The 14,119-nt window shown below is 44.9% G+C and overlaps 1 protein-coding gene across 1 annotated transcript in view; it reads right to left on the minus strand.

Moving 5' to 3' along the window:
* Positions 1 to 344: 344 nt before the first annotated feature.
* LOC119397247 (hepatocyte growth factor receptor-like) overlaps positions 345 to 14,119 on the minus strand; it is a 101,114-nt gene continuing 87,339 nt past the window's right edge. Inside the window, exons 12-20 of the mRNA XM_049416503.1 lie at positions 12,135 to 12,387; positions 9,945 to 10,094; positions 8,070 to 8,156; positions 6,317 to 6,501; positions 3,803 to 3,912; positions 3,555 to 3,717; positions 1,825 to 1,961; positions 1,374 to 1,722; positions 345 to 491 (exon numbers count right to left, since the gene is read on the minus strand). Of these exons, the coding sequence (XP_049272460.1) occupies positions 1,536 to 1,722; positions 1,825 to 1,961; positions 3,555 to 3,717; positions 3,803 to 3,912; positions 6,317 to 6,501; positions 8,070 to 8,156; positions 9,945 to 10,094; positions 12,135 to 12,387 (1,272 nt within the window). The 3' untranslated portion in view covers positions 345 to 491; positions 1,374 to 1,535. The remainder of the gene's footprint in view (positions 492 to 1,373; positions 1,723 to 1,824; positions 1,962 to 3,554; positions 3,718 to 3,802; positions 3,913 to 6,316; positions 6,502 to 8,069; positions 8,157 to 9,944; positions 10,095 to 12,134; positions 12,388 to 14,119) is intronic.

Consider the following 14,119-nt stretch of genomic DNA (forward strand, 5'->3'; position numbering starts at 1 on the left):
GCCCCTTTGGGGGCCATCGCCTCCTCAAGACCAAATAAAGTTATTCAGTCAGTCAGTCAGCTGAAGTAGTTAACCTAAACCCGGACGCTGCGTAAGGTCAATTTCTCGCAAACGTGGGATCAACAAGCACATAATCACTAGTACTCGATATGCGCTCATGGAAAGGGTCGTGACTTGAGGGGACAAACGGCAAGCGTGTGCTATCCAGCCATTGGGTAACATACACTTCTGCTCTTCTTCAGCAACGCGAGAGGCATAGGTCGTAACTTGAGCGATGAACGCGCGAAGGCGTCCCGCTGCCTGCGGGCGTGTTTCTCACTGCAACAAAGCACTCACTCAAACTTTATTGCAACAAAATGGAGTGGAAATCGGGGAGCCAGTCTCCGCTGCGACCACCGAAGCGCGTCCTGTCGGCGCTCGTTAGTGTCACGATGCAGTATATCACTTCACCTGTTCAAGACGGCGACACCGCCCCACGCCAACGAAGGTCGCTGTGAAAGGGAGAAGGTGTGAAAGATATAAGGTGCTTTTGTAAAGGCATGAGCGTCGATAGCGCAGTGGTTAAAGCACCTGGCTCCTATCGTTGTGGACACAGAGGTCGTGGGTTCGACACCTAGGACAACCGACTGGACGAAATATTTTTTCTTGTCACCTGTTCGTGTACATTTTACCGACTTCACATCCGTGACGGAATTGATGTCAGTGAAGTCTTGGTGGACCCCGGCATAAAAAAAATGTTACAGTGGCTTAGCTCGGCTATGCCAGGATAACATAGCGTTAGCAAAGGTTTAGCTAATTATTCTTAGCTTTCCTAATTGTCTAGGATTAGCTTGATTATCTTGCTTACTGCTGCTCTAATGACACCCACACGGTATACGTGTTATGCGGCACATGTATATTTATTCTGCCAGGCAACTACTTCGGCATCCGATGAGTTAAGCTTCTCCGCTCTTCTGCGTCGTTGAGCAACATTTGCGCTCTCCTTCGCCATGGCTATACCACCCTGGCAAACGCCAAGCAGAGGCGCTATCAAGCGGCTCCATTGCAGTGTCAGACGGCGAATGCACAGCGAAGGCGAATAGTTGCGCGCGCGCCGGCGCCAATACGTCTGTCACGGCTACGACGTCACTCCTCTGGAAAGCGCAGACCAGCGGCGGCGAGTCGCGCGCGTCGGCAGCGTGACATCACTGATCCTCGCCCATGCGCAGCACGGCTCTTGAGGAGTCACGCGTAACTGGCTCGGCTAGGCCAGTGTGGCTAACGCTACAAAACTTTCTAGTTAAGAAACAGCGCCAAACCACGACACAGACAAGAAAGAAGGACACCATCACAGCGCTGAGTAAATAAACTCTTTCTCCTGCAGAAGTGCTTACCGTAACTTTATCCGGCTCTTTTACGCATCCACTGTTTTCTCCGTTTGCAGGCTCACCGCAATTTCATTGGCCTATAAATATTTCCGAAAAGTCCGCCTCCTTTTTAATGCTCTTGAAATTTTCCAAGAATGTCTCCGCTCAAGGCTTTTCGAGGAGTGATGGTCATTGGTTTTCTGCAACGGCAGTGCTTGCTCGCGGACAGTTCACGTACGTGACGTTCAAACTGATTCTCTCGTCTTCATTCTTCTTCTCAAGGTTTGTGATCACACTTGCGACATCTGCAGCAAGCCTTGCGAAGGTGGGACGCTTCTCGGGATCCAGCTCCCAACATTGAAGCATGATTTGATACCTGTCCGTAAGAAAAAAAAAGACCACACAAAAAATCGGAACGACGGTGACGTTAAGCTCTTCACAGAGATGCACGTTCATTACAACAATAAGAAAAACGTACAGCTGATCAGGACAGATATAAGGTTGCTGCATCCTGCGTCCATCCTTGAGGAAGTTGAGCATGTCCCAGTTGTCAACGTGTGCGTAAGGCGCCGTTCCACGGGTAATCAGCTCCCACAAGAGCACGCCGTAGGACCACTGGATTAGAGAAAAGGTTACAGGCAGGCTCACCTTCATTTAACCAGCTACACATTGCTTTCTACACGGCGTGCTTTCTATTCGGCGTGCGGTCATGCATCTACAGTAGATCGAGTCGTAGAAGGCCCCTCATCAGATCAAGCCAGCGCGAACGAACGAACGGGACCCGTAGATTTCTCGGTGTTGGTCCTGCCTTTAATGTATGAAACAGCTGTGTGGTTCAAGAACGGTCGAAATATTAAACACCATGACGTAACACGATGACGTCATGACGTGACGTAATCACTCGCTCTGACAAGGGTTTTTGGACGGGGCCTTGCAAGGCATCACCAGACCCGCAAGTCTCGCGAATTCTGGCCCACGTCTCGTGCAGTGGATCGCATGCATAGCCACTTAAGGTTTTCGCCCTAAACTAAGAGGCGTAGGACTTGTCACGGAACATCCCCCGCTCTCTCAGTCGGAGCACGGGAGAATGCAGAGCAAGTGCGCCGCTCGTGGATGCAAGCCGAGCCAAAGGGGTATAGTGTCTATGCTCACAGTGACTTTCCTGTCTTAGCGTATCTTCTAACTCATCCTGTTACTAACAGATTTGAATCATTATTTCGATAATAGCGACTTAGACGGTGTCTTACAGCTTCAGCTGTGTAAAAAAGTACTTGCAGTGGGGCCTCGTCTGATGCCCTTACTTTGCACGCGCTTTAATTGTTCTTAACCTTTAAATAATGTTGACTCTAGCGGCACTCCTGTTGCATGTTAAGCAAGAAGAAACAAATAACAACCCTGTTCTGCAGGGGTTTAGCTAGAATTCTTTTTTTTGGGGGGGGGGGGAGGGAGGGGGGTATGAACTTTAGTTTTTTTGTCTCGGTTTCTCCTATTTTCTTTCAGTGCTGCTGGCATTCCCTTACCTAGATCTGAATTCGTGTTTCAACAACTTTCAGTTGGTAACGTCGACAGGGTATCCCGTCTGCAATGCTACGTCCATTTTCTTAACTTGCTCATTGTTTTCCTGCTAGCTTATAGCAGCGTTTTGGTCATGATGAAAGCGCTGCTATAAGGCAGCAGGGAACTTACGACTAAATGGCGTAAAAGCGTACGTTACTACAGGGAAATAGCTTGTCGGTGTTGCTAACGGAAGTTCGTTGAAATTTGGTCCGATTCATTCAAATATTTTCAAATGCTGCCACTTAAGCTAGCGCACTACGGACAACACGCATGGCTGGATGAGCTTGGCTCAATGGTCCTGATCATGCGCAGAAGCAATAGGCATGTGAAAACGTACAAGAATGTATGCCTAAGTAAATGATATGCTCCAAAAATATTCAAACGCAATAGTAGCATCTAAGTTAAATGTAAGAGCACCAGTACTGCAGGTTGCATGAAGAAAAGCTAGTCAGTCAGTCAAATAACTTTATTGAAGTCCTGAGGGGCACAAGAAATATACATCGTGTCTCTTTAATAATTCTTCCCATGTTTAAAGCGTACGGTAGCGTGAGCACAGTCTATATTTTGATTAGCTGTGTGAGATCTTAAGCGCAGAATATGCCGCAAATAAACATTTCACTAGGAGAAATGATTCGCAGTCGCAATGCTTACCACGTCAGTCTTGTGGTCGTAGACTCCAGCCTCCAAGCTCTCTGGAGACATCCACTTCACGGGCAGCTTGGTCTTTCGGTCTTGGTCGCTGTAATAATCTCTCTCGTAGATGTCGCGCGAAAGACCAAAGTCGGCTATTCTAACGATCATGTCTTCGCTCAGCCTGTAATTAAATAAGGCACTCATAGAAGAAGTTAAGCAAGCCTTAAGGCGTCAGCAAACATCTGTCATCGAGTTACATGACTTACATGCAGTTCCTAGCTGCGAGGTCTCTGTGCACGAACTTCAGGTGCGCCAGATATTCCATGCCCTTTGCTACGTGTATGCCAAAGGTTATCAGATCCCTTAATGTCGGACTCTGTAATAACAAAAAAAGACGTGGAAAACTGCACCCATGAGTTGTTATAGCCCTAATTAACGCATTCATAAGCATCCTTTATGAACTGATTCAGACGGAAGGCTTAGTATAGCAAGTAAACGCATGGATAAACATTCTCTTATTCATATTGGCTCTTACTTGAAAGAGGACCAAGAAGGCAGCAAAGCAACTGTCTCTGATACAGTTATAATTTGCGAACGTTTAGGACCCCTTTTATTTGAGTAATTTTTTTTGTAAAACACGTATGATACTATGTTCAATTCGAAAACCTATTGTAGGCTCCAAGATTGGTTATAAGTCGCGTCCATGAGAGATTCGTGCAGGTGCTGGTAAAGGGTTGGCGAATTAGTCTCGGATACATGTCTCGATGTATGCTTTCGTGTAATATTTCATTGTGTTCGCTAGAAGAGAAGCTTGGAGGAGCTGGTGGGGAATTCGTCATTGGTAAGCCACAACGTTAATTAAACATGGACGGAGGAAAGCCTCGAAAGACCCGAAGGTCGCGGGATCGAATCCCGGCCGCGGCGGCTGCATTTTCGATGGAGGCGAAAATGTTTGAGGCCCGTGTACTTAGATTTAGGTGCACGTTAAAGAACCCCAGGTGGTCGAAAATTCCGGAGCCCTCCACTACGGCGTCTCTCATAATCATATCGTGGTTTTGGGACGTTAAACCCCAGATATTATTATTATATTAAGCCTCGAAAGAACACAGGACAAACGCTACTTTGCACTGAACATTTTTATTGCGAGGAAACGCCGAGTATAAAGGTATTGCCCCTAGCAGGAAAGGAAAAGAAGAAAGAAACTAAACTAAAAAAGCAAAAAGGAGAGAAAAAGAAGACATACTACTACCTAGGAAGCGTCCACTCATGTAAAAGTGCGCCAAGTGCACGTAGCAGCAAAAGTAAAAAAAAATTAAAAATTTTATGCATAGTCACCGCGAGTTGCATGAACAGTCTTCTTCTTTGCTCTGTCCTCGTCTATTTAGCGCTGTAGCTTGTGAATGCGTCGCTACGCCATCCTTGCTTCGCCCCTTCACACAAGAAAATATTTTGTAGCGTCGAATCGGTGCTACGTGACAGTCATTCATGTGAAACAAAGCGACTCATGCAAACTTCTAAGGGATGTATGGTTGGCAACACTGCGTTTGAAATGGAAAAATAAATGAAAAAAGAAAAAAAAGTATGCGGTAAGTCAAAAAGGTCCGCTGTAGATGCCGGTGCACGCATAGTAGAAGTACGTCGATGTGTACAGCACATGGTTTTTCAGTCCAGTGGACTTGTGTGCACCGGCGCTTTTTGGCCTCTGTAGCTGAGATACACAAGAACACAGTCAGAAAAATCCTATGAACTGTGAAGGGTTTTTCTGTTAGGCTGATCTATTGTGGTGCGGAGGTCAACTATTTCATTGTCAGTAGACCGGCAGTTGCAGGGAAGGCGTTCGATGGTATCCTCGAAACCGCAGTTGTTGCTCTCAGCGCTCTCAGTTATTTAATAATAAGTGACTGTGAATCGGCGAATGCCGATTCACAGTCACTTATTATTGAATCGACGGACATGCGTTCTTCCAGCAATGTACGGGAAAATTGCTCCCCCTATTCACTGAACCGGGTTTCCACTTACTGAATCGTTGTACCTCAACTCCCGACGCTGTCGTTTGTAGCGAGGCCAGGCACCAACGCTGAAATGCCTCCGCCGCCATGCAGCGAACCTATTATTACTTGCGAATAAACTTCTGTTCTAGCAAATAAACAGTCTGTTTTCTCATAAACTTCTTGCGAATAAACTTCTTGCGAAATAAACTAAGCTTCTTGAGAATTAGCAGTCTGTTCTCTCATCTCAAGCTGTCAGTACGCGTATTTCTCGTCTCTGCTTAATCGAGTTCACAACAATAACTTACATACCGTGCTAACACATGTAGTGTAGGAGTTATAATTTTTCCATTTTTTTCTATACTGACAAATGTAGTATATCAGTTATAATTCTCCCATTTTTTCCTACACTAACACATGTAGTATAGGAGTTAAGGTAACGAGCAGTTTGTTGAGCTATTGAAAACTTCTAGCGAAACATAATTAATAATAATAATAATATCAGGAGTGTAACGTCCCAAAACCACGATATGATTATGAGGGACGCTGTAGTGGAGGGCTCCGGAAATTTCGACCACCTGGGGTTCTTTAACATGCACCTAAATCTAAATACACGGGCTTCAAGCATTTTCGCCTCCACCGGAAATGCAGCCGCCGCGGCCGGGATTCGATCCCGCGACCTTCGGGTCAGCAGTCGAGAGCCATAACCACTAGACCACCGTGGCCGGGTAGCGAAACAAAATTACCTTAGAACATCACTTATATACATTTATGCACAAATGCTTTTCTTACATTATTCTCGTTACGTAGATAGGAGTGCAGGTCGCCGTACTTCATGTACGGCGTGATGACCATGAGTCCGTCTCTTTCGTCCAAGCACAGACCAATGAGTGGGAGCACATTCTCATGATTGAAGTCTTTCATGATAAGCGCCTCCTTCAAGAACTGTTGGCTATCGCTGTCACCCCCACGAGAGTCTGCAATTCACCAATGAAACAAGGCCACATAGCACACAACACACAGAGGTCATTGTATTCCACATATGTGTAATATTTTTTGCGCAGTACTATTTCTTGATTTAGCGGCGTTCAGTTAAAATTAAATGATAACCACCATGAAGACTTCAATTTGTAGACGGCACTTTTGCGAAAAAACTTTTGCAGTACGTATTATTATTGTCAGACATTTTTCGCCTTTGACACTTCCGTCCAACACCAAAGCTTGATCTTCACTGCCATACTTTTGTCCCAGAGTTTTATTATGCTCAGAGGGCCCTGAAGAAATTGAAGTGCATTGTATGAAATTATACAAGGGAATTTTATAACCATTTTTTTCTTGTGCGTTCCTCAATGTGTATGAAAAACACTGTATTTTTCTAGCTTTCACTTTTTTATTCTTCAGTAGTACATTCTCTGGCTCTTCCATAGAAAAAATTTACCTGTGAAAATATTCTTGCTAAAGTTGATTCAGTATGATTCCACAAAAGTTAATAAATAATGCTCAACTCAGTATATTCTAAGGGAAATATCATGATCAATTTGTACGCACACAATGTCCGTCTTTCCCTTACCTTCCCGTCTTTGAAAGTCTGTTCTTGATGAGTGTAAGGGAAAAAAATCTAAGCCAGTTCCACGCCAAGTGAAAGCTGTTATAACTGCGAAGCATTGATTCGCCTGTGTTTTCTATGCGTTTATATTTATGTTTGTCTGCTCTTTTCTGGTCATTTGCGTTCTTTTCTTGTGTTTACCTGCTCTCTTGTGCTCGATTCTGTTCTTTTCGTGTGATTACGTAATATTTTCTATCCTTTCCTGCTCTTCTCTTATGACTGTCTGATTTGTTTCGCGATTATCTATTTTCTGTTCTATGGTCTCCCTTCCACTGTTTTTCTACTGTTCGCTGATCCGAACGCGTTGCGTCTAACTGCCGGCGCAGCGCTCCAAACGTGCAGCCTGCTCAGCTTATGTGTATCAAACGTGGGACCTGCGTGACGCCAACGCCAGATATGAGACGACGATAGGGCGGTCCCTAAACTGCTCAGCAGGTAAAGCTAAGGAGACGTTACCAGCGCAGCCTCGTAGAAACATTACAGTGTAGACCTCAAAATTCCGATGCCAACAGGCTTATTCCTCCTGCCTTCATGTTATCCGCTTTCTTTCGCAGTTCATGTACATTGCGGTAACATGCCTAATTCATTCCAAATAACCATTTGTAGAGCAGGACGAAGTTTTCAACATTAGCAAAAGCGAATCATGAAGCAATATTATGCTATCGTTAGTGCATGTCAGAATAATCATACATAATTCAATGCAACTGAGGGGGAAAACACCATTCGTCTTCATAAAGCATGGTCCCCAACTTACGTGAATTGTTGCCAAATTCGCTCAAATAATATTAAATTGCAACTTTGTATTGTCAGTGGTCAAAATTTAGTGTGTCTCAGTCGCCACAGACAGCACTGGTGCACCTAATTACTTTATCTAATCCTACTCAGTAACGTAATTCGAAGTACTACATGAGTAGTGCCGAAACAAGTGAACCTACTCACTGTTGTGTAGTGTCTTGATTGCAACCCTTAACACCTCATCCTTGCCTTGAAGTTCCAGTGTTCCCCGGTAGACGCAGCCGAAGTGCCCTTGCAATAAACGAAGCAAGACATGCAACGATCGGTGTTTAAACATGGCTAGTTAGTTTACTGCAAGAAAATTTTCTAATTGCTGTGGCAAACATATCAGTTGGAGGAACACTGCAGTACATTTCCTTAGCATGAGATTATAATTGCAGTAAAAAAAGACATCTTAAATACAATTGTAAGTCAAACAAGATAAATGATTATTATTCAATTTGCAATTAAATGTTCTGGAGCTCGTTTATACCAATGCAACAGTTATTATAGCCAACTGTTTTCATGAATGCAAGTGAAAATTAAGTGAAATATATAAAGGCGCAGAACACTACCACAGGTTTTGCTAAACAGACAAAATAAATTAAAGTCAAAGTAGCTTGAAACATTAACGCAGCACTAGGACGGGAGAAAGAACTGAAGCGGCAAGACAGTGCCCTGTCTTGTCGATTCAAATCTGTGTACCGTCCTAGCCCTGTTTTCAAGTTTCACTTGGTACCGACAAACTCGCGTCGACAGTTTTTTGAAAGTAGCATGATTTGTTGTAAAAACTGAACTGCGCTATAAAAACCTAAATCCCGTTACACAATTTAGCGTGCAATTGGCGGAACGTCTGCGCCCTACCGCTGATGGAATATATTCATAGACAGCTCAAGGGGAATCATGATCAGTGCGCGCTGTACTTAGTGGCATTGACGATCTTCCATTTCCGGCGTGCACATCTATATTTTACATATACTGATCTGTAGGCATACGATCAAGCGTGTTTTGTCATCGATGACTTTTTTTATATCATCACAATTAGAGTTCTGACGCGTAATCTGTTTAGTCTACGAGTCATCTCGGACCATTTGCTGACAGAGTAGGCAAATTAGTTCGTGAGCAATAACATGTAATTATTTCTAACTAATCACATTCCAAGTCACTTGTGTAATTATTGTATTTTTTTCTCGACAACACTCACTGCAAATTGGTTACTTTCTGAGTAATCCCTTGCAGCTAAGGTAGTTTTAAGCAAGCTTCGAGGCGCTTTCTTTCTTCTTTTGCCCCAGCAAATGGCGCTGGCTAACATGTTCAAGGCAGCCTTGACTACGGATCGGCAGCGCTTTCTATTTTCAAAAAAAGTTCTGCATGACCACTTTAACGCTGCGCCAAAAGTTGGCTGTATTATTTAACCGGTTCTCAATAGCGATGGCTCGACTGCGATGATAACTTTTAGATTTTTATTGGTCCTACAGGGAACGCCTGCTCCCAGCTCTGGCAACTGTATTGCACTTTCTTTCGAAGATTAATCAGACTTGAGCATCACGGCAATGTAACATTATTATTTAGCGTTGGGGGCTCACACCGTACAATACTGTCATTTCCTCCAGGAAGCACATCGATCAACTCTGCTGCCGACGTCTTGAAAACAAAAGGATGAAAAATGACCGACGAAGTTACAGAAAATCAATTTTTAGTGAAGGTAAACAAGTGTTAGGAAGTACTGCAGATGGCGCAGTGATGTAGCCTGGACAGATTATTTTGTGTACTGTATGTAATAATTAATAACGAATGGGACGATGACAATGTAGAAGTAATTAATTACTATTCGTAAATGCTACAGTTACGTCTTGCGTCAAGTAACTTAGATATGTAATCAATTACATTTAAGGGGCATTCCTTCTTCTGTACCGTGTAAAAGTTTAAGTGTAGTGCTGTTTAGTAATAGCGCAGCTGCAACTCTGTTAATACAGCTGAGAAAGACACGGACATAATTAGAGGAAAGCAGCTACGTTCAAAGTTGTTTACAACATTTACCTTGACCGACTACTGGACCTAGAACAACGAGTTCTCTATTGAAAAGCAGCTTGTCAGCCTCCAGAATGGCCTTTGTTTCTTCGTCCATTTGAAAGGCGGCCTTTCCAACGCCCTGTCTTGTGGCTCCTGGTATCGTCTCCTGGTACCTCGCTGCAAAACAGTTCGATCAGTTCCTCATTATTTCGCGCTTTGGTGGGCAATAGGTAATCGCACAAAACAGAAATGACGCATGTCATCTCTATCCGCCATGTTAATCGCTTAGCGGCCAAGGTATTGCCCTGGTCAGAAGGAGTGCAAGGGCTCTATTTACTGTAGTGGCAACTGCGGTTTGATCGGGGCTAAATAGAAAAATATTTGTGCATCAGGTTTAGGTGCGTTTTAGTGCATCCAGGATGAAGATGTGGCAGTGGTTCAAAAATGTGGCCAAAGACTACCATGTCTATGAGTGTTCAATTGCCGGTCACCAATGTTACACAAGTGAAGATTAAACATGGCTGTAAAAATGTCTAAAATCAACCTAAAGAACCCCAGGATCATGGTCAAAATTATTGAGTAGCGCCCCACTACGGCTTCTCTAACAAGCGTATTCTAGTTCTCGCAAGTTAAACACAAAACGTTATTTTTGTTTTTTTTGAAATTGCGTGGGTGGCGCGGGGTGCACGGTACGGTGGCCTATGTGCTTTATAGTATTGCGATAACAATTACAGGGCCACTCCAGGCGCATTTATGCCATCGCCGTCGCCGTGATGTTCCGTATAAAGTCCAAGCAGCTAACATTGTCCTACGCGTAGTATGTTCTATGTGCGAGTGAAAGCATGCGAGGACAGCCAACGATCGCGGCTCAAGCGAAGGGGAGACGCGCCGGCCGTCTTTCATAGCGCGAAAGGCCCACGAGAGAGGGGGATGTCCCTGGAAGAGGGGGTCGGCTGCGCCGCTTTGGCAGCAGCTGTGCGCTTTGATCGGCCGGCCGTGGTGGCAATCGCCGATCAAAGTCTCAAGGTTTGGGTAAAGGTACGGGCCAATATAATCGACTGAGAAGAAAAAGAAGAGGGACATGGCTTTTGTTATTAGCTCGTCTTAAGAGAAATTCGTAAGGGGCTACGTGACTTTTTATATTCTTGCTTTTTTTTCTTCCTTTTCCCACACAATACATCTTTTCCAGCCATCTTGATCGTCGTGTGCACTTCGTTTGAGCGCGTCTGTGGCCTTCTCCGCTGTTAGCAGGCAGTCCTTTTGCAACGTGCACACATAACCCCTTTTCACTTTTAATCCCATAATTCAAAGGCCGTTTCAAAGCGTTTTTCCATGCCCGAGGAGTAGCAGTATTCAATTCTCGTTATGGTTCTTGTTATGGCGGAAAAGAATGAAGACTTTCACTTACAGTGCTATATCATACATCTTTTTATCTGATGGCCCGTTGAACAAATGTCTTAGTACATGCTGAGTTCTCAAAAAAAAAAAAAAGATGCCGTAGCTCAACTGCAGTGTACTGAGCGTGATGCTGCCGTTGGTACACAGTTACTAGTAACCAACATTATTAGGCATGCTCTGTGATCAGTCTCAAGTGTTGTATATTAATTTCCATTTTTTATGCAGCGGGAATTTATTAAAAACCATTAACTAATCGCGAAATCTGACACGCTTCCAAACTACGTCAGAATATTTTGCTAAATACTTGTACTTGATTGTTCGCTTAAAATTTTTGTGTGTATAATACGTAACCTAACGTAGTTTTGCACTGCCTCTAGGATCGGAGCCACTGCAAAATTTCTGCACCTCACCTGGTTTTGCACTGCCTACGTGATTGTCCCACCTTTCACCAAGCGGTGATATCATGTGACGACTTCATCATGTGACGCCATGGTATGTGACGTCATGATGACATCGTATCATGGCGTCATCACGTGATGTTAATTTTTTTCATGACTCGTGTTGTTGCCGACGCCGCGGGACGCCGCTGATGTCGGCGGTCAATTCTGACTTTCATGAGGCATCTAAGAGTTTCGCCTTAATAACTACTCTCGAAGCTTCGGCAGTCAATTTGATGGTGAGAGATGTCATGCGACAGTAGCAGTAACTTTATTTTACCGCAGGGTATTAATTAGTTCAGGGCCCCACTTCATGAGAAAAGCTCGAGAAAGAAAGCAGAGCTGCAAGTGCTTCATGCCCGATTCAAACGTGTTCACTTACGGGAGTCTCCACCGTTCGATGCACGGTTGCCGACGTTGCGGTTTTCAAAGTCGACGAAGTAAGCGGGGGGCTTAGTCTTGTTGACCCGGAATCGCCAGTAGAGGGCAAGTCCAACACCGATGAAGAAAACAATTAGGACTGCGACGATAATACCGGCAATGGCGCCATGGTACGACCAGGACACGGGCTTCTTTTCCACTAACTTCACCAGTTTGATACTACCCACAGGGTAGACACGATTTCCGTAGACAACCTGCAATTATTAGGCAACATGAAGGAGCAGTGTATTTTCTTGTTTTTTTTTAATAGCGAAGCTGTCTAGGGCTAGGATCTCGAAAAAAAGTCACAGTTTCGCCGCAACGGCGAAGCAATGAATGCGATAGCAACAAATTAGAATGTAACGCGAAGAACGGAAGCCAGCTCAAAATTTCAAGCGCGTCGCTCGAGACCAAAGGACGCACGAAAAGAACGCACACAGGACGAGCGCGAACTATGATGCGTCACAGCTCGACACTTGAAGCGCACTGCTCAAACATAAAGCAGGACGCACGAAACGAAGGAACAGGTACACACAGGACGAGCGCGAACTAACTGTCACTGTTGTTACTTATTTCTGTTTGAACAGCGCGCTGCTTTCGCAAACGCGGCCGCTGAAGCGAGCGAAGAGACCTTCGTACGCTCTGTTCGTTTCCCCGCGCACATCGCGAGGAAAGCGCATGACAGACAACCCCCTTTCCACCTTCCCCCCACCCGCCCCCTTCTTTCCTCGAGATAAGCGCACGAATGCGACCACGCCCTGTAGGGCGAAGAGAAACGGCGTTCGCAGGAGCGGGGCGAGCTGGCCGACGCCTTTAAGTTACTTTAAAGGGACCGGCAACTGCCCAGAATATGAAATGAGTTGACTCCACTGATGTAAAGATTGTCCGTTGCACTGACTCAAACTAACCCTGTTTTTTTCGTGAGATATGGATTTATATTTTTATTTCTTAATTGAAAGTCGCGAAAAATGACCTGTGGCGCCTCTGGCGGCAAAAACATGAATGATCCGATGAAGACGGCCACGTGACCGTTGATTGCTGTACGCGGTCGACGATTTTTTTGTTTGTATTGAAATATTGTTCGTTTCTTTATATTAAAAGGTATTACTCCATAATAATGTACATATAGGCCTGCGTTAGTAGTATGCATTAAAGTGGCGCTGCCTTCGCGTGACGTAATAATCCCATGCTCGTCAGCGCGTCTTGAGCAACTTTTCAGCGTGCTCATGCAACTGTGCACGCAGTTTCCAGGTCGCTGAGATTTTGGAGCGACATAGTTTTGCCACCTACACTTCGTCTCAGAAATGACGCGCGCTGCTACTCCGTGCGGCCGTGCATATGCACAGTTACGTTTTCGATTACTTGGCTTGGCTCGTGTATCGAGAGAGTAACGACGCCGGGAGAAGCCATCCATGACACAGGCGCAGGCAACCTTGGGCGCAGGCGCACACAACGCTGTACAAATACCGGGAAAGTGTATAAAGCCACACATCTCATTGTAACAGCTTGCTATTTTCAAAAATGGTTGGAAAGCTCAAAATAAAGGTGGTTAAGCAGAGTTACAGTAACTCCTGCGAAAGCAGAACAACGATAGCTTTCACATGGGCTAGCGGCATCGCTATCAATTCTCAGCGTTGCTGGAGCAAGCCTCCATGCGTGTTTGGAGCCTTTCAGATCGAAAAATACTGCTTATAAAATAACTACGTGCTTTTCGGATAAACCACTGAAGCTACAAACGCTACGAAGGGTGAGCTTCCTGTCGCGCCGTAAAAAACTGGGTTGAGAAAAATCAGTTGTCGGTCCCTTTAAGTGCGCCCGTTGCGCCCCTAGCCCCATCTCGCTGGTAATGAAGAAACGCTTATAAGCGCCTGCCGTCTCTGAGTACTGCGGTAAAGGGTGTGTATATAACGCTCGTCGTTAGCCACCTCGACGATCTGCGCTATGTGG

Source organism: Rhipicephalus sanguineus, chromosome 6, assembly GCF_013339695.2.
Source record: "Rhipicephalus sanguineus isolate Rsan-2018 chromosome 6, BIME_Rsan_1.4, whole genome shotgun sequence".
Lineage (NCBI taxonomy): Eukaryota > Metazoa > Arthropoda > Arachnida > Ixodida > Ixodidae > Rhipicephalus > Rhipicephalus sanguineus.